This window comes from Pleuronectes platessa, chromosome 15 (genome assembly GCF_947347685.1).
Source record: "Pleuronectes platessa chromosome 15, fPlePla1.1, whole genome shotgun sequence".
NCBI lineage: Eukaryota > Metazoa > Chordata > Actinopteri > Pleuronectiformes > Pleuronectidae > Pleuronectes > Pleuronectes platessa.
This window is the reverse complement of record NC_070640.1, coordinates 10,537,325-10,558,241: the sequence shown is the minus strand read 5'-3', so window position 1 is coordinate 10,558,241 and position 20,917 is coordinate 10,537,325. Positions and strand designations below refer to the sequence as shown.

General features: G+C 39.9%; 1 protein-coding gene across 2 annotated transcripts; it reads left to right on the top strand.

The window, feature by feature from the left end:
* The first annotated feature begins 3,445 nt into the window (after positions 1–3,445).
* On the top strand, positions 3,446–20,285 carry LOC128457201 (core histone macro-H2A.1). 2 transcript variants are annotated; one of them, XM_053441785.1, is made up of 9 exons: positions 3,446–3,680; positions 5,643–5,843; positions 6,086–6,192; positions 6,362–6,553; positions 7,294–7,398; positions 11,069–11,159; positions 13,684–13,773; positions 17,776–17,950; positions 18,678–20,285. In XM_053441785.1, the coding sequence occupies exons 2-9, from the start codon at positions 5,672–5,674 to the stop codon at positions 18,841–18,843; spliced, it is 1,098 nt and encodes a 365-aa protein (XP_053297760.1). In that variant the 5' UTR covers positions 3,446–3,680; positions 5,643–5,671; the 3' UTR covers positions 18,844–20,285. The 2 variants fall into 2 exon arrangements, with proteins under 2 accessions (XP_053297760.1, XP_053297759.1); XM_053441784.1 differs by having other exon boundaries at positions 3,454–3,680; positions 7,291–7,398.
* Positions 20,286–20,917: the final 632 nt, after the last annotated feature.

Here is a 20,917-nt window from a genome sequence, read left to right as displayed (position 1 = left end):
TCTGGACAATGATCCATATATTTGACATATAGAGAGTTATGCAGTCTCCGAGTGCCCCTCTAGTCATTTCATGTTATCAGGGTTTAAAATAAATTTTCAAATCCAATCTTAGATTGTCCAGGAGGGGGCAGCAGAGATATTAACACTGATAAATTGGTCTGTGGGAGAAGTTACAAAAAGAAACCCACACAACGACACCGTATAATGACGGGATGAGAACTATGGAGGACCATACATGACTTAAGTAAAAATAAATAAATAAACAAATGTATAAATAAATACAGAAATAAATAAATAAATGAATAAATAAAAATGGAAATAAATAAATAAATACAGAAATAAATAAATAAATATGTTAATACCAAGAGAAATGTCAAAATAAATGTCTTAAATATATTTGCACATTTATTTATTCCCTGATACATTTCCTTTTCATTTGCAGTGTCCTTATGCTAATGAGAAAGGCGGGCCTAACCGCAGTCTCATGCAGGATTGGTCAACTGAGCTACACACACACAGCCCCTGCGCTCCGTCACACACTCGCTCAGAGACACGGGCAGTGACTGAGACTTGAGCTCTTCACCATGAAACAGCCAGTTAGTGACTCTGTGGAACAGTGGAAACACAGACTTTCTCTGGTCACATCTGATCAGAGATCAGCGGCTTCATGATCAGAGCAGAAGCTGCAGGTGGTTTGTAACGAGCTGGAGTTTCTGTTTCCTCCTTCTCCTCTCGGCTCGCTCCTTGTGCTCAGTACAACACGAGACGTGACGCTCACAGTCAGGACTACCGACAGCTAAATCATCCCAATAAAAAATAACCTTAACTAACCCTCTGAACTTGAACTAGTTCATTTTAAGTGTGAACTGGCTCAACGCTGCAAACAGCTACTGGACACCAGTCAGCATTGAGAGGCAGACGTAGGGCTGGATCATTACACTCTTGTGACCAATCCTGCTCGAGACTGCGGTTAGGCCCGCCTTTCTCATTAGCATAAGGACACTGCAAATGAAAAGGAAATGTATCAGGGAATAAATAAATGTGCAAATATATTTAAGACATTTATTTTGACATTTCTTTTGGTATTAACATATTTATTTATTTATTTCTGTATTAATTTATTTATTTCCTTTTTTATTTATTTCTGTATTTATTTATACATTTATTTATTTATTTTTACTTATGTCATGTATGGTCCTCCATAGAGAACCAGGTCATAAGATTTACTGTTGACTGGTCTGCGTAGAGACCAAATTAATTTTAGTTTGCTTTACAGTTTTGTGACATATCCTTCAGTTATACTCCTTATACTGAATGTGTATGCTTGTCTCGCAGCTGTTTTTGTGGAGGTGGTTGTGAGAATCAAGGCAGATCAGGGATTCTGTGGTTTTCTTAGCTATTGATGGATCTGTTATTTATTCAAATGATCCAGAACCTTTGACCGTCATATTAAGTATCTATTATATTCTCCTTTGTTTAACTCAGCAGGTAAATTAGCTCTGACTATGAGGATGTATTTGTTGCACAGCTAAAATCTGACCTCTGGTGTGAATCTTTCGCAACTGCACCGGTGTGCTGCAGGGTTTTGGCACACGTGTCACATGTCGTTTCTCTGCAGACTCACTGACGGGTGGGAACTCTGCTGCTGCTCAGGTGCTCTGTGGAATTACAGTAACATGAAATAGAATTTGACACTCTTCCCTATTTTTTTTTATGTTATGTTTGTACTTTTTTATACAGGTATACTGCGATGTCACGTTAAACCATAAATTCTACTTATCCTCTTTTTGTCTTGGTTTGAGAAGATGTGTGTTTGTTTGTAATCCTTGTGTATTGCAGTTGTTTTTATATGTTTTAGTTTGGCATGTTTTTTTCTCGGTTTCTGATATGAATTTACAAAATAGAAGCATTACAATAATTACAAAAGGTAGTGATGCTTTCAGTAGTTAAAAGGTCTTGAGACATGAATGATTATTAGTTTAGTGTGCTTTGTCTGTAGAGCTCACTCTTTGCTTGCCTGAACATTTTCCAACACAGATTTGCTTCTTCAGATTATCCTATTCAGTTTTCCAGTGGAACATAACATCTACTACCCTTTTATTCAAATTTTATCAGTACTTGCGCAACAGTACTTGAGTGCAGAAGGTCAAGAAAACTGTTAGCAGCATTACTTCCTTCATCTCATAGAGGTTATTTCGACACATCACAGTACGAATGGCAGCCACATGTGTGAGTAATATGGCTTCACTCCATTTAGCTGCAGTCTTGAACAGAACAGAGCATTGGTTGATGTTGCTGCTGAAACGTATGCTTCTCTAAGCGTCTCTTCAAACACAGAAGTCAGTAAAGCACAGAATGTGTCAGCAGCAAAAATACTTTTCAGAAGGAGAAACACTAAACCAGGAAGTTAGGAAGTTTTGATTTGAAGAAATGAGTTTGAGGCGGTGTTGAATTTCTTACATGGGTTAACTTTCAAGCAGAGGAACACAGTGACGAATCTTAAACTTGGTTATCACCGTAACTGACTGAATGGGAGAGAAAAACCCAGACAATGTAACTACGTTCACACTGCAGGCCTGAGAATCTGATTGGGTCCACTTGGGCTCACTGTGTGAACCCAGTCTCTGCTTCCTGCAAAGTGGTACCACTTGGGCCAGGTTCAGATCGGACCGGTCCAGCTGCAAAGATGACATATAAATCAATCTCAGTCACAATATGACAAACTGATTAAATCCTGTTGACCTCTGGATCTGAGGTGATAAAGCATGAGACTCACTCTTACCACTGTTCCCAAATATGCAGCTATTGACAACAGTCCTGAGAACAGTCAGCAGATGACTCTTAATCTTTGCTCTCTATCTCGTTTGAATTGAATTAAAAACAAACAAGCTCAGGTCAGCTATTCAATGACCAGACTTGGGCACGTGTCTGTCAGCTTAAATAGCGGCGGTGCCCCCGAGCATCTTTTAGTGAACCCTAGTCTGGTCATGGTATACTGTCCTTTTCTGTCTGAACCCCATCGAGCCAGAGAGAAAACTAACCGAGCCCAACCCATCCTAACGGTCAGTCTGTTTTTTGTGTCTGAACCTGACCAAGCTCGGATGTTTTCACCGATTTCAGCCTACGTGAATGAACCCGATTATCATTTCATATTTCTAGTGGAAATTTCAAACTCTGAAGGGACTCCATTTTTCCTATCATTTGTATATGTTCATGTATTAAGCAGCTTCCTATATATATATATATATATATATATATATATATATATATATATATTTATATATATATTGATACAAGTTGGTGTGCGCCCCCTCCAAATCAGTTTTTGGGTTTGGGGAAAGGGTACCCAGATTTAGTAGTGACGCCCCTGGTGTGAGGTTCCTGGTTTCGGTGAATAATCTGTGATTAAAACCAATGCGGGCAAGCTGGTTTGTGATGGTTTCCATCGATCTGCTCTGGGAACAGTCAGCCAGCGGCCGCACCACGTGCTCTCCCGGACCGAGTCACGGTGGAAAGGGTTAAAGATCAGCTCCGCGCGGATCCTCAGCTCTCGTCGCTCCGCGGGCAGCGCTGCTGGCTCGCTGCGATATTTCGGTGGATTCGCTGTGGATTGTGGGAGTCGAGGACACTGCCCAGTTCCCGGACGAGCGGAGAGACATTCACCGCTGAGCCCTGTTTCTGTAAGTATACCATGGGAAGGTGGGTTTGTCACAACGAGGTCGGCAGCTCCTCGTCGGTGGAGCCGGTCCGCGTTCACCGAACCGAGCCGTGCCCGCTGCCATGTCGCGTTTCTCCGGCTTAAAGGCCGAGAGAAACCGGGGCTGCTGCCGCTGCTGGATCCGACAAACAGGGAGGGGAGGAGGGCGTGTTTAGACCCGTGTTTAGACCCGAAAGCCCCGCTGACCTCAACGGGAAAATGCCCTTATTTCGTCGGGCAGCTCGGTTTATACCGTAGGTCGAGTCTCCGGGTGTGCGGTTCTAACACAGCCGCCGGTGCGAGGCGTCCGGCGGGTCGTTAACATGCGGAAATCGCTGCCCTATCAGCGGAACCAAATGTCCGGTGTGTCGGAGCCCACCTGCACCTGGCCGGGCAGGAGGAGCGGAGCGCGGCTGCAGATGTTCTAATCTAGAGGACACGATGTGTTTGTGTTCATATTAAACTGGCTCCGTTTGTGTTTGACGTTGTGTTGATGTGTGTATCTGGCCTGTGTGTGATTGACTGGGTCAGCAACACACAGCTAATTGATATCTGCAGCTGCTACAATACAAAAATACCATTTAAATGACATGATTCAATTACACTCATGATTCATTTGGAGTATCCTATTTATTATTATAGTTTAACCCCTAAAACTATAATCCTATGCATATTTAATTTAGATGAATAACCATTTATTTTCCATTCATGCAAAATGCCACTAGCAAAATACCTGTGGGAAAGAAAGCTACCTCTTATTAACATAGATTATAATATTATAATAAGTATAATCCTTGGATTACATGGAGCCTTCACTTTGGCCTCAGGGTCATCTCAACACAATAAAAACCTCATGTTGGTTTAATTATCCACCAACGTGCCAAATGAATCCCTGCTATAAACACACTGTTTATCAAGTGTCTGGCATTGTCTTTATATTTTATATGATAACTATTGATATCAGCTGACATGAAAACTTTTAACTTGATATAATATTTGACAATAACACACAGCCATATGTTTGATCACACATTTTTGGTCTATCATGCCTTGTGGCTTATTTCTCTGAAGGAATTTATGGCTGTCACCAGAGGTTATACAGGCAATTTTCATTTATGAGTCGATAGAGAAATCTCTGACTGAAGCAGGAGGAAGGACCCAGTCACCGGAACCTTGATTTACACTGATAGATATTAACCAGGGACATAAAAGCTGATATCTCAGCCAAAGTGTGTATTAGAGCATATTTAAATCTGTTAAAGTAACATTTAAAAGTGGCATTCATTCATCAAGGGATTTAGTTGTTATAAAAGTTGAGAACTAACCATATAAGTTTATGATTTAATAAAGTAAAAATTAATTAAGTCATATATTTCCATATGCTGTATGCTGACGGTAATGATTTTATTAACAAGTGTAACATGGGTGTGGAGCTGGGTTTAAAACAGGCTGTTTCAGTTTTAAGGTGTCAAAACGTTTCTAACCTTCAAAAACCAAAGATTGTTTGAAAATGTATTGTCATCTTACAGTTAGAAAATAAAGCACATGTCATAGGAATATAACCTATCAGTGTTTTTATTCAGGCATAATAATTAAATAAAAATGTGTTAGTGGTTATATACTCAAACGATTAAGTGACTTGCATCCTGTGACTGTGAGATGAGTCTTCAGTAGGAAAATAACATCCCTCTGTACCATTTCTCGGTTTAACTGTGTTTTGGTTCATGGTTTGTTGATTTTACACTTTTGTTTTGATTCATCACTTCCTGTGGAGGAGCTCTTTCGCAAGAGGAGAATCTCACTGATACAATTTCACTTTCAGCTTTTTAAAATTTTTAATTTATTTTTCTCTAAGTCCTTCATAGTGAGTTAAGTGTTTGTTTCACCATAGGAAGAAAGTACTATTCCTATTAGTCAATGTTCCCTTGTTAATGTGTCCTTGCAGAGTCTGACACTGGTCGCCGTCTCAGCATCATGTCCAGCCGAGGAGCAAAGAAGAAGTCGACCAAGACGTCGCGGTCCACTAAGGCAGGGGTCATATTCCCTGTGGGCCGCATGCTGCGTTACATAAAGAGGGGCCTGCCGAAATATCGCATAGGGGTGGGAGCGCCAGTCTACCTGGCTGCTGTACTGGAGTATCTTACTGGTGAGTTTTATCTTTGGATAGGACAGAATGGGGAGGTAATGTTAGAAATGTCTTGTAGCATTTTTTCCAAATCTCGGAATGACAGATACATTTACAGTTACATTCATAAGGACTAACTGAACGTCAGTTTTTCATTATTAATCACTTTCACATAAATGTTCAGAGACATGCTTTTCTAAACTACTCTTGCTCTTCATTAATTATTGATGAACTTGTCTGATGATTTGTGTTTACTCATGTAGCTGAGATCCTGGAGTTGGCAGGAAATGCAGCCAGAGACAACAAGAAGGGTCGCGTCACGCCACGCCACATCCTGCTGGCCATCGCCAATGATGAGGAGCTCAACCAGGTCAGCTCTGTTCAGTTGATTTTAAAAACTGCAGTGTTGTTTCCATTCTATCTCCAATTTACAGAAGAATTTTAGTAAAAAAATTCCAGTGCATACAGCACATATTCAGGCTGTTTTCTACCAGTGCACCAAGTGATTTCAAGTTGTCTGTTTTGTCGTTTTGTTTCAGTTGCTGAAAGGTGTGACCATTGCAGCAGGAGGAGTCCTGCCCAACATTCATCCAGAGCTGCTGGCCAAGAAGAGAGGAGCAAAGGGCAAACTTGAGACTCCTGTTTCACCCGCTCCTGAGAAGAAACCCAAGACTGTCAAGAAATCAGCTGCTAAGAAACCAAGTGGGAAAAGGGGAGGAAGAAAAGCTAAGGTAGGGCTTCATGTGAACAGTAAACACTTAACACTGAATTATGTTGCTGGTCAACTCAGGAAGTCGAAAAATGTTGTGTGTTATATCTGAGCTATTTCGTTGGCTGCTTATTCCATGAGTTAACGTGACTTTCAAAGTTGTTTCAGTTCACACTACATGATTTGTGATCAGGACTCTTGTGATCATTGTGAGTTCACACCAGACGACTGACTGGGGACAGGGTCACACACACTAAACCATCTTTCACCAGGGGAAACCCCCTACTATATTATGTTATGTTTGCTCCCCGGGCGCCGTGCATGGTTTCCCACTGCTCTGTGTGTCCTCCTGTGTTCACCAGATTGGTCAAAAGCAGAGGACAAATTTCCCCCCATTTGCATGTCGTGTGTCTGTGCATGTGTGTGGGACCAATAAATGTATCTTGTATCTTGTATCTATCTTGTATCTAGTAGTAGTTGCTGAAATGTTTAGATGTTTAGCCTCCAAAGAGGCTTTGTGTCAGCTAACCTCTCAAATCATGTCTTTGAAGAGTTCACACACATCGATTGGCAACTGTCGATAGATTTCCTATTTGGCTTCGATCTGGGGCTGTTGTCTGCAAGTTTCAGATTTTTCCCAAGAAACAATTAATTGGCTGATCCTAACCCCAGAGCTCTCTATGGAGAGGGGGACAAAAGAAGGACAAATTGATATAGAGAGAAATGAAGTCTCACTTGGTGTCCTCGTGTCGTCATCAGAAGCCGGGCGAGGTGAGCAAGGCAGCATCTGCAGACAGCACCACAGAGGGCTCTCCAGGCGACAGCTTCACCGTGCTCTCCACCAAGAGCCTCTTCCTGGGACAAAAGGTCAGTTTTCTGTCAACTTAGATAAATGCTAACTCCAAACAGGTTGATGCAGATTATATTTTAAACTACAGTTTAGTGTGTGTGTTGAATGACCTTTGTTTGGGGTGAAGCGAAGATAATGAATTGGTGTCAGGCTAAAATAAGACTTTTCATATATTGGCTGTTAACTGATTGTGAGTCTCTTTCAGTTGATTAAAAACAATACAACATATTAGAAAAGTAAAAGGGACAAAGCCACAGATATTTACCTTTTCTGTCGTGCACACTCTATATTATCAACAAGTGCAATGTTGAATAAGATCAGTGTTTATTGTTTACTTCTTTACGAATCTGACAGAAAATAAATAAAACAAGGGCTTAGAAGACATCAAACGATTTTATCTGACCTCTTAATACATCCGCATGTTTTTATTCAGTCTACTGTCAACACTTCCTCTTCACAACTGATCCAGATTGATAAAAGAAAGAGATCAAAGATTACATGAAAATGTTTTCTCCATTAATCACTTGGTTTTTCTCAGAAATAAATATGTTTTAATGTTAAATACTTTTGAATAAATGTGCTTCCTAACGTCATAAGGGCTTTTAATGCTTCACTGCACTAACTGCAATAGTAGCAACCATGACTTATTTTATTTTTTTATCAGTGTGATAAAGATGTTTTATTCATGCTCTGTCTGTGCTCAAACCCACAATCTTGCAAAAGCTTTTGGGTTGTGTAGCACAACGTGAGAATAGAAGGATGGTTTTGTGTGGAACAAGACCGGATTGAGCTATGGACTTTCAGGATCTTAATCTGTAGAAACTCTATTTATCCATCTCAATATTTCAGCTCAGGGTTGATTTCAACTTCTGCTGATGGAACGGCACACTTTGCTGTACCATGCATATATTGATTCTGATATTTTATTTATTAGTAATTAATGCAACCTGATGTTGCATTAACTAGAATCATTGGGAAACATCAGATGATTTGAAACAAAACCTGCAGTAATTGAAAGTGAGCATAGACGTGAGCAGCAGCAGTGTTTGCCTGCTTTCATTATTCAACCTTATAATTAGTAAAATGATGATGATTAATCAAAAATGCAGTTCACGTCCCACTGATTAAGATAATAAACGCATGAATAGGAAGTATGTTTCTTTGCCTACTGTAGAATTAATTTATTTTAACTGCACTTTTCCTGCTCAAGCATTTCCCCTGGTGTGTTATTCAGTTTCACGCTTCTCTGTCATCATTACATTCCTTGTCACGACATTTCTCTGGGATGATCTTGGTCTTTATAATCAAGGCTTGACTGTAAATCCTTGTGGAGAAAATATCTTTTACGACTAATGAACCTTTGTGCTAACAGGATGTAGTTAAATTCTTAATATTTACAGGGATACCTTGACTTTTTTACTTTAATTTTTTGGGATATTTTATCTTTGCCAAGTCTACAGACAGATGTTGAAAACTGTTACGATTCCTTCCTCTACCTCAGTTAAACAACCAGCCTCAAAATGTAAACTGTGGGTTGGAGCAGGTCAAAAATAAACAAAAAAGAGTTTTCTCTATAGTTTCACATTGCAGAGTCATTTTACAGATAACTCTTGGAAACAACAGCTTTGCTTTGGCACCTCAGGACTTTGGGTTCTGGGATTTTGAGCTTGTTAACCAGAGCAGAACTTCAGGCTACCAATGAAGATAATCGGGTTTCAACCAGATGGCTCATATTTTATAGCAGGATTAGTGAATGTGTAACAGTATATTCTTTTCATCACTCCTGTTGTACTCCACAACGCTAAAACTAAAAGCTGTAAAATAAATATGAACATGTACAAAAACCACACCGAGCCACTCCTGCAGTAGTACTATATACAACTTTAGGCTTTCAGATACATTTGGTCCAGTTTTTTTATGCAGCAAAAAGGCAAGGTGTCCCTTTTAAAAAAAAATCTGCAGTGTGAATCTGGGTTTTAATGGCTTTGCTTCCTCCCCTCTTCCCTCTCGCTCTCCCTCCTCCCCCGGCATGTCCCATCCTCACTCCACCCCTCGCGCTTCCCGCTCCGCAGCTCAACCTTATCCACAGCGAGGTCAGCAACTTGGCTGGCTTTGACGTGGAGGGGGTCATCAACCCCACCAATGCTGAGCTTGAACTTAAAGATGATCTAGGTGAGCTTCCCCCAAATCCAAACCCCCAACCCCACACCCTCTCTGGCCCTAGAAGGGATTCGGTATTAAAAATCCTTGAATCTCCAAAACTTCACAACTGTGAAATCCTCTGGGAATTAAAGAACAATTCCCAAAATAACCTTTCAGGCTAGTTGTCTAGTTAGAAGTAACACTCTCCTCCAGATTTCGTCATTCACACTGTGGACATCTTATCACAAAAATCCACTTGAAAAAAAGCAGGCTGTTACATTTGATGGCTTTATTTGTCAGTATTTTATTGTTTACTTAGATGGACAGATCATTATTGTTTCACTGTATTTTTCTTTGGCAGAAGGCAGTTTCTATGTTTGCTGCTAACAGACCATTTACTTATTTTACTCTATTATAAGCTGCATCATTTTGTAGTCTAAACGCTTTTGAAAATTGAATTAAACTGATGAAAATCATGTTAAACCACTTTGCTCCAGATGGTGAAAATACATCTTAGGTTTAATGCAGCTAGACAACTTTGATACTGTCTTTCTAAAGCAACTCATTCAGTCATTATTACTCTGAATAGGCTTCAGTCAAGTTGCTATTCTACAAAGTTATTGTCTGTGCAGTGATATTTTGAAATAAAAAAATCCTTGTTAGTCAGCTCTGCAGGAAGTAAACAAACACGATGTTTGTGTTGTTCACAGTGTGAATACAAGACCAGGGTCTTATGTTAGATCCCCTCTAACCTCAAGTAATTAACTAAGCTGTTTGGCTTGAAGCGAAGAGCAGAAAGACTGATTTCCTATATATCCCTTTTCTACTTATCACTGGAAATCAGTAAGTTAAATACAGAATGTTGGGGATATTCAAGGGTTTTTACCAGAGCTCCTGTGTGCGGGGGTTCTGCTTGCTCTTCTGTTTGTTGATGTGCTGCCGTTCATTCCAGGTCGTCCTCCTCTCAGACGGCTGCCAGGCCTTTGGAATTCTTAATAATCACTAATTTCAGAAACATTCTTGAACTGAAAAACGGCTCCAATTTATAGAAGAAAAACTGCTGCACGTTGCTGCCGCCTGGCTGTGAGGTTGTTCGCCTGGACAATGACGACTTATGCTCGGATTAATGAGCCAAGAAATCAGGACTACACAATTAGTCAGAAAACTGATTAAAACTATTTACGTTTTTTATGTCATCAGGTTAAAACTACAAAAATTTAATTAGAATATTTTAAAATACACTCTTGCATCTAGATGCGTGTGTAAGTATGAACAACACATTTAGGCTAATTTAGTCCGTTTTTGAAGTGAATCTGACTAAATGTGAATCCTGCTTCCTGTCGATATAACGTGACCCACCGTGTCCACAGTGGCCTCCTTGTTTCAGTAATATCCTCAGGAGAAGGAGCACCCTCACCTTTTGTGTCTTTTCTTCTTCCTTCTTTTTTTTTCTTACTGTCTCTCCCATCGTTTTGCTCCAGATCACTCACTGTGTTTTTACCACTGTGTTGTTTGCCTGTTGTTTGTCGTCGTTGTTGTCTGTAGTTGCAAGTTGTCCAAGCCGACATTTCCATCGTGGATAGCGACGCTGTCGTTCACCCGACCAACTCCTCCATCTATACAGGTGGTGAAGTAGGTAAAGGAACTATTGACACCACCGAGACCATGACTGCCTGCCTGCTCTCTCTCTCTCTCTCTCTCTCTCTCTCTCTCTCTCTCTCTCTCTCTCTCTCTCTCTCTCTCTCTCTCTCTCTCTCTCTCTCTCTCTCTCTCTCTCTCTCTCTCTCTCTCTCTCTCTCTCTCTCTCTCTCTCAATATATATATATATCTCTCTCTCTTTCTTTCTTTCTGCATTTTCCAGATAGTCTTCATCTCAGTCTCTGGACAAACAGCAGCAGCACAGATGTTATTCTGCAGTGTAGGAGGTTATTTATCCTGAGCTCTGCTCTGAAGACAACCTTTTAATCCACAACCAAGTGCCCTTATGCTCCTATTGTAAATGTTTCACTGATGTAATTATGTGATTTGCTGAAACATTGACTGAAAGAATTATTCTGTATCACAGTGAAAATGAACTTGCAGAGCTTTGAAGCGTGCAGGCAGGGAATGTTTTATTTATGCTGAGTGGTGCTTCTGGGAAACTCAATTTTCCAACATTTGAAAGTCTGCAGCCAAATAGCTCTGCTGTGTTTTCTATGACCCTGAACTGCGCAAGAAAAATGTAAACATTGTGAAAAGGATAATTTTATTATGACAGCTTACTACATTATAATAGGCTATTGAACGGTGGAGGACCAAAACAGTTTTCAGCATTATTTGAGGTTTCGGTCTGATCCATAGACTGTATATGAAGTTGGATGACACGTCTCCACTTCCCCCTGTTATAGAAAAATGGAGCAAAAATATCATAGATATGTGTGACGTATATCGTTTGGAGCCAAAGTTTGCTAACTAGGGATCGTGGTCTGTAGTCACGGTATCTAGGTTCTACTGTAACACATGCACGATCAGTGAGCCAGTCTCAGCTGTCAACCATTATATCTTCTTTTATAGCATCCAATAACTAATTCAAATCAAATTTACCAGAACTGACCATGTCCCATCCACTTACATGGAGGAGGTGTGTTTATGACCCGTCTTGTCATTCATCTTTATAATTAGTCTATGGTCCGATCACCAAATTACCCTAATCCAGTAATCCTGCTTCGTGAAAATGTCCGTCTAGCATTAGCCTCATTACAACTTTCTCAAATGCATTAACCAGTCTGCAGCTCATTTGTCGCCATACACACATAAACCACATCTCCAGCCCTGTAATATGTCTATGAACAGAGATAAAGCCCTGAAACATGGGTGGCCCATGTGTTGCTGTTGTACTCTACCCGGTGACAACACACTGGTGCTTTAGCTTAAAATCAATTCCCCCTTAAGCAAATATGTTGTCATTAAATCATTAATGATCATTCAATATCCAGCACTGCTCGTCAAAAAGAAGGTGCAGATGGAGAAATAGAATCTACACAGAGCAGTGGCTGATTGCTTCATGTAATCCATACGACCAGCTGTTTATTTCTGTCATCCTAACCCTGAGCTGCTGCTTGTTGGGCCTTTTACACACTTAACTGAAATGTGGACAATCTGGGACTCACTTAATTTCCTGTGACCTCCGTCCCCTCGACTGTGTTGCTCCAGCTGCTTAGAAACTCCAGAAAGGGATTGATCCAGAGATCCCATCCAAGCTCCTGAGGGCTGATCACTGGTCATTCAAATGAACAGATTAATGAAGATTTGCCCATCCAACCATTAATAACTATAGAATGAGCTATTGAACCTCTGCTTGCTCGTAGAGCTTTAACCTCTAGCTTTTCTTTAAGAGGCTGACATTAACTTGATCATGTTTTTCTCCCCTGCCTGTTTTTTGAATAATATGTCAGCCAGAGCATTCATTCCTGTGGCTCTGGTGGACTTGAATCACCTTTCTCCTCTTTAGTTTCCTTTGTGGCTTCTCTCTTTAGCTCTGAGGAAATTTCAAGTAGAGTGACTGACTCACATGGAACAGCTTCTATCAAAATAAGGAGGAAAGAAACGGCTGAATTTGCTTCCCCAGGGGTCTCGTAAAACACCATTCACCTAAATTGATTGCTGGACTGATATACTTGAAATGTGTGAGCAACCAAGGTGAACAGAGGTTTTATATCCTCATCTATACCGAGCTCTACACCATCCTCTCCTCTTTACTCTATATTATCTAATTTGAGACTGGAAGAAAATACCCTGAGTCCACTGTTAACAAGCTGGTATGTGACGACATAGGGAAGTAATTAGAGTGTTACTTTAATACATTCATTTAACTAACTCACAATGAGTCATTTGGAAAATAGCAGCACTTTATGAGATGTTTCACAAATACAAGAACAGAATCTCAACGTGTTGCACGAGAGGTGTTGAGCTCAGAGACTGAGAGAGAGGCCAGATGAGATGATTGACAGCATTGTTGTCTGCCTGGCTACCGGTCTGTCTGTCTCCATGTCTGACTCTTTGCCTGTCTTTCTGTCTGTCTGTGTGCATGACATCCCCTCTGCAGTTTCCCTGCTGTGCGTCTGTCTGTCTGTCAGTGATACATGAGGATGTTTTCACCTCAGTCGTGTCTCCACCCATAGGCTGTGCTCTGGAGAAGAAGGGAGGGAAGGAGTTCACTGAAGCTGTGCAGGAGCTGAAGAAGAAAAATGGCAATCTGGAGGTGGCTGGGGGTGAGTGCATAAAGCAGACAAAACCAGCAAAGAGGGTGGCAAAGATATTTTTATAGAAACGTTTCTTGAAGTTCTGGTTTGGAATCTGGTTATAAATTTACCTTTTATTTCAGTATGGCTCTGCTATAATGACCTTTAGGGCTGCAACGTAAAATTGTCCATAATATAAAAATGTTAGTCTTATATAAAATAAAGCCTCAAACACAACATTTGAGAAGCTGAAACCTGCAATTATTTGGTATTTTTGCCTGGTATAACACTGAAGCCATTTGTCAATCAACAAAATACCAATTTATTGTTAATCGTCGCAGGCCTTAATTATAATATTCAAGCAGATTATATCCTTATGTCACCAGGCCCCATATTAAACAGGTAAATCCTCTAGCTTATGTAGGTTTGGCTTTAGCTAAAGCGACAATAGGCCTGATTTTGACAAATTGTGTTCTAAATCTAAACTCACAATGAATTAGAACATATTTAGATGGTGAAGACCTTGTACTGGGTGTGAATCTGTTTATGTTGCAAAATATCATTTGTTCCAGAATGTTTTTTTTTTTTTCTTTTTCTTAAATCTGATATGATGAAACGGTGTCGATGATTTTAAACTTTGTTTTATAACAAGCGTAGAAACGTGACCTATCGGTTTCTGCTTGTCTTATAAACTTTCAAATCCACTTGAAAAAAATATACCATGTTCAGGAGCTTTTTTCAGTCGGCAAAACTAACTTTCCTCCAAAGTCACCACTGAAGGGGCTGGAGAGTCCGTATTGATTCACTCAGGCACCACAACCAGCTCCTCTGACAGTGATGTCAGTAACTCTCTTCTCAAATACACACACACACACACACACCAACTGCTTGCACATACAGTAAATCCATTACATGACGCAATCGACCATTTTGTTGCGAACACAAAGATTTTGCACACTTCATTCAATATTGTTCCGAAGTCTAAAGCTTTATCTTGCATCTAGTGCAAAGTAGCTCAGAGCCCAATGCAAATGCCTTTGTTTCAGAGCGACACAGTTCAGATCTTCCTGTTCACTGTCCAAGTTATTTAAATAGCAAATACAATGCACCCATGACATGTTGGTCTAAAAAAGTAGGTGTGGTCAGGTGCATTCTGGGACTGCCATTGTAATAACAGTATGTTATTACTACCATGAGTGTCCTTGAGTTCAGACATTATATCGTTTCAGGCAAAGACGAGCAATCATGTGAGCAGCATTTTCTTCTTCTTCTACTGTTTAATGCTGTCTCAACTTCTTTGGCTATTTGTCTGAAAGGCTGGAAGTGTTCTCACTGCAAACAATTCAAACCATGGCTCAGTCTGATCTGGAATGAGACCACCTCTTTTTATTGGATAGAATTTTGGTTGCTGGATCTGGACTGGGCTCTAAGGCACCTCTCACACCTGTTGGATTGGTTGGAAATAAACTGAAAAGTCTGAAGATTTGGAGCAAACAAGGAAGGTGTGAAAGCCCCTGAGAGACCAAGCACCAGCCCTCTGAACCATGTGCCTGGTAGTGCTGCACAGTGGATTTGGACCATGTGCTCAGATCATTAAAAATCAAACCCTAAATGTTGCTGAACTTTGTCTTTGACCTTCTGCAGGACCAAGAACTGCTTCTTATATGCCACATATTAAATTGAGTAAAGAAGTCAATGCTTGGATACTTCTGTCATGAAACTGATCCAAGATATTTAGTACTGGTCTGTAATCTTCTGTGACCTGAGTGTAAATTTACAGACATTAGTCTTCAGAGAGCCATATTGTTTGAGCTCCATCCCATTTGTCTCCACTTGTTCTCTTCATCCCTCTCTTACTCTTTCTCCATCTGCCTCATGTCATTATTCATCACACGCTCTCGCCTTTTCCTCCACCTTCACTGCCGCCCTCTCTCACAACCAGCCAAGTTAGCTCAGCGTCCTAATCCCAGTCTCTGCGTGCAGCTCATAAATAGATTACCAGGGGACTGAACACAGAGCCAGTAGAGCCTGCCTGTGATTTCTGGGGAACTGGATCAGCCAAACGGTCACTGTGACCATGCAGCCGTGAAAAAAAAAAAAAGTTCTCCAAGATGTAAAGTATTAATGCATCTGGATTTTTGTGAGCAAACTTCTAAGTTTCAAGGCCAGAGAGGTACCGGAGTTATTCATGCAGAAGCAGAATTTAAGATGTGATCTGATGTCTCTGTACTATCAGCTTGTGGCGTATTGACTTCTTGTGTTATTTGTGGTTAAATTGATAAAGATTAAATCTCTGTCAATTTTTCTTCTCATTAGGCAGCAAATGGTCACATAACAATGATGCAACACAGTTAAAGCTATACGCCAATTGTTTCCTTCATGTGAGACTTTGTGATCCATGATCAGTGGTGGGATATTTGCCAAAAGTAAGTTTGAAATGAAATCTTTGTGCAGATTTACTCTGCAAGTTAAGTTGGAAAATAAACAGAGCTTTACAGTACAGATTTCTTTTATTCAGAAAAGTTATTTCTCAGCTTTTTTGCTAATTGGTACAGAATCACGAGTTCATAAAAACTTTTGCAGTTACTCGTCTTAAAACTGATTTTTACAACCACAACACTGTTGAAATGTACAGTGATAATGTTGTGTTGCTGGTGCAAGATTTTTTTTTTATATGGGGATAATGGTGTCTTCTTTCTTTTGAAAAGTTGGTCATATTCATAAGCTTCTACATCAATTGACAGAAAAGAGCCGTTTAAACTTCATCAAAATAAAGGTTTGATTGACAGGTGATCTCCAGATGGGCCGCACACAGCCGTTCCACCGACCCAAACTATAAAACAACGTTGAACTTTGCAAACGCTCCTCTAAACTGTAATCATTATCATCATCATCATCATCCTCCTCATCACAGACCTTTCCTCCCCCCTGGCTCTCGCCCTGCTGTGTGAAGTCTCTCCATGCTCTCTGTGTTCCATCTGGAAACCAGCTCGTCCTCTGATTTGACTCCAGTCCAGTGCTGCGTTCACGGTGGACTAATAAACTCTGTCTGGAGACTTTTCTCACTTCATAGCGCCAGGGGGCTTTGGCTGAATTACTCTGTCTACAGTCGCCAGTTTGATGAAGGGCTCCACTTAAATGTTTCAACTCCAGAAAACAGACTGTTCTCGTCTTCTTTTTCTTTTGTCTTCTCATCTTTTCTTCACTGTTCCTCCTTTTCTTCTCTCCTCCCGGCTGGAGAAGAGATTTCTGCAGCCCACCTCGCTGTAATACCTCAGTCAAACCATTTTAAGCTTGGGGAGATTTTCTGCATACATTTTCCACAGAGCGGCTTCAAACTCAACTTTTAGGCTTTCATTTGTGACACAACTTGTTACTTTTTATAGTAAAAGATGTATGTGACATGTCAGGTTGGACAACAATTTTGTTCAATGTGATGCTGTTGCATCAGAAACAAGTCGTAAAAATGTATATTTAAGATACTGATTTCACAAACCGTGTAGTTTGCAGGTGAATTCCACTAGTGATGCCACATTTCTCCTGTTTTTCTGCCTCTTTATGGTCTGATAGATGAATTTCATCCAGTTTCTACTCTTTTATATAGTGATGTTGTACAATATATAAAATATTACTTACTGACTTTGGACATTTGATGACTATACTATGTATTTTAAGACTGATGGGATTCATAGATTCATCTTTTTATATCGTATCATAGATTTAATTATTAATAATGAGGATGTGATTCTTTTCATAAGTTATATAAGGACATATCATCTTGGATCTGGGAAATTGCCAAGTGACGTTTTTCACTGTTTCCTGACGTTTTTTTAGACTAAATAATAGTTGATAAATCAAAAAGGAAAAGTAATAGTTCACATCGGACATCAAATTAGTTTCATAACAAACACTAAACGTGTTTTTATTTTGAAGCATGCAATTTTACATGCGTTGCTGTAATGTTGTAATATTTGCACTCACATTATTTACTCCTCTTTCTGTTCTTCAACCTCTCTTCTCTCCGTTCCTCAGCTGTGATGTCCGGCGGCTTCGGCCTTCCTGCAAAGTACGTCATTCACTGCAACAGTCCAGGCTGGGGCTCCGACAAGTGTGAGGAGCTGCTGGACAAGACGGTGAAGAACTGCCTGGCTCTGGCCGACGAGAAGAAACTCAAGTCTGTGGCCTTCCCCTCCATCGGTAGTGGAAGGTAGGAAAACAAAAGATGAGCACAGATAAAAGCTCACCTGACATGCGATGCACCATGATGTTGTGAAGTTAAAATATATAATAACAATCATAAACAACCAACCTGTTACACATTCTGCAAATCACTAGTTGACTCCGATCTTTCTTAGTCTAAACCTGGAAGTGCTTTTCTCAAGATGAATTGATATCATTTCGGTGATGACTTTTCATATAGCGCCATCATCAGGTCAAAATTAATTTCTATCCAATACTTTGGTTTATGATCACACGTAATTTGCATTTAAAAGCAAACGTTACAGAGTAAATATCATAAACAGAGATTTTGAACATGGTAAGATGATAAACTTTAACATTCAATAAATTAATAATACAATTCAATTATAGAATTTTTTTTTTTTATAGTAAATTTATACATTCTACAATTCCCCTCTCACCAAATTGATTGTGCACATGGGTTGTCGTACAAGTGCACACATTCTCCCGCTAAAATTAGCGTTATAGATTCCATCTTTTGCTTGGGAAATGGCGTTTATCTCTATCAGGTCTTCCTGTGAAGTACGCAGGTTACACAGGTGCTTTATAAGCAGGTTTAACAGGCCCTGTTAAACCGTTTCAAAGGAGGCCATCGGTAGTACATAGTCACCTATTATGTCAAAGTCACATTTCAGTGAATAACAGTGACAAGTTAAAACTGTAGCTCACTAAGTGTGTTTGTAATTCTCTGTCAGGAATGGGTTCCCTAAGCAGACGGCAGCCCAGCTGATCCTTAAGGCCATATCCAGCTACTTTGTGTCCACCATGTCTTCCACCATCAAGACCGTCTACTTTGTGCTGTTTGACAGCGAGAGCATCGGGATCTACGTGCAGGAAATGGCCAAACTGGAGACGACCTAAAAGAATCTGGAGCGTCCTCCTCCTCGACACCCCCCACCCCCCCACCCGTTTTTTTTCCTGTGAGGAAATATGAAGGTGTTTACCAGTAATATGTTTAATATGAAGAGAAGAAGAAAAAGAATCTTTCTAAAGGCCGGGAACATGATTTTGCATTATGTGCGTATTTTTCCTATTTTGTTCTAAATTTCTTATTTACTTGTCACCCCTGGCATTTAAATGTAAAAGTGCACTGTTCATTCTTCAGTCTTTTATTAACAACAGTGGCACACGAATCAGATTCAACAAGTGAGAAAGCTCACTGTAAGATTTCATTTTTATTAGAAAAAAAAAAATGCTATGAGGTAGCTACACCTCAATTACACGGCTTCCAGAGAAGTCAGATGAATACGGGTTAATGCATGTGATGGCAGTAAAGATAATAACGTCAGCTATTCTCTTTCTCTCGAGTTGAAAAACACAAGACACTTAATTACGTGTATTTTCTGGTGTCAAATCTGCGTTTTGGAACATCTCTGTTATTGGTACTGTATACTGAAAAAGTTAAGCCTAAAGAAAAGTTGAGTTGGTTCTACTTTGGTCTTCAGGAGACTCGTATAAACCGAATTATAGAATGAGTTTTTGTTTTTGTGCTGTGTGTCACATATTCCTCTTTTTGCCTTTTTTCCATGGGCAAAACATGTTTTCTCAGTGTGCTGCAGAGACCTTGACTTTCCAAAAAAATCATAATTGAAATGAAAACAAAATGTTCTAATTGCAATGTAAATACCCCATTATATTATATACTCCTGGTACCAGTGCAATCAATATACTTTAAACTGAAAACTCATTTGTTTTCATTACAGTCAAAATCTATGATAGAAAGTTAGAGAATTTAGGTTTTTGCAGGGCAATTGGTTTATATTGTGTGTTCTTATCTGTGTTTATATAGATGGAGTATTTGTGAACTGTTATGGCAAATTATTGGACTGTAACATAGATTTTTATTTTCTATTTTAATTTGCACACAGATTCTAAAAGGCACAGGTGATTTGAAGAAAAAAAGTGTAAGAGATTGTTTTTGTTGTGTGTTTTGTCTTTGTTAAGCCATAAAACTAATGTTCTCATTTTAATGCAAGTCCAGAGTTACGCTCCTATGTTGGCTTCCGTTTCATTCTCTTTAGCTCAACCCGCCACTAGGTGGCACCCTGTAATCAAGAATTGGATTTTTTCTCCTCAGCCATTTTCTGTGCAGCAGCAGGCCTCTTCACTCAGACTCTGGTCGATTTGAGTTGGATTTGAATTGAGAATGACGGGCGTGTACAAGGAATCTGACTGATCTGCTGCATTTGGACTTTTCAAAGTTCTAACTTTCTTATCAAAAAACAAAATGTAAAATGCTTTCTAAGGAATTGATTCTACAAAAGGTCTGTACACACTCCGCTAATAAAATAACTTTAAAAACATTGTTGTTTGTTCCTTGTGAGTTTATGAGATCATGTATTGTTCCGTGCAGACCCTCAGGATGCTACCAGGAACTGAGTCTCAAAATCAAATAAGCGCGTGTGAGAGTAAAGATTAGTTTTAAGAAATGTCTCTGTCTCTCAGAGAATACGTGTGTTTGCAAATGTGTGTGTTCGTGTTTTTGTCTGTGTGTGTGTGTGTGTGTGTGTGTGTGTGTGTGCAAAGAAAGGAGAAATCCATCTCCACCGTTTTAGCACAATTTGAGGCCTTTTCAGAAGAAATGGAGAGGGGATGTCATGCTACATTTATTTGATTTGACTGAAAGCCACAGTCAAAGCCTCAGGATCGTGACTCAGCCTCCAGCTCTTGACGTGTGCTTTTTCTTTGCTGCAGCTCCGAGGCCCAAAGGGTCTCACAACGAGAAAACAAAGACTTTCTGAAGAGAAATCTATTCTGTTCTAGTCGTTTGGCTTAAGGACTGATTTAAGTTGAGAACGGCTTAATGGATCTTAACGTGACATTTAAACTATTAGTTTGGGAGGACTGTGTTTTTTTCAACAGCACATAGTTTCATCAAAAGCAATCAAACTCAAGACGTCTCTTAATTAAACCAGAAACAACATCTCAGAACAAG

What these genes read in the sequence shown, in the direction of transcription:
- LOC128457201 (XM_053441784.1), top strand. Translation starts at nt 5,672, where the DNA reads ATGTCCAGCCGAGGAGCAAAGAAGAAGTCGACCAAGACGTCGCGGTCC. An exon ending in TGTACTGGAGTATCTTACTG is followed by an intron (nt 5,844 to 6,085) that starts GTGAGTTTTATC and finishes TTACTCATGTAG; the next exon opens with CTGAGATCCTGGAGTTGGCA. An exon ending in ATGATGAGGAGCTCAACCAG is followed by an intron (nt 6,193 to 6,361) that starts GTCAGCTCTGTT and finishes GTTTTGTTTCAG; the next exon opens with TTGCTGAAAGGTGTGACCAT.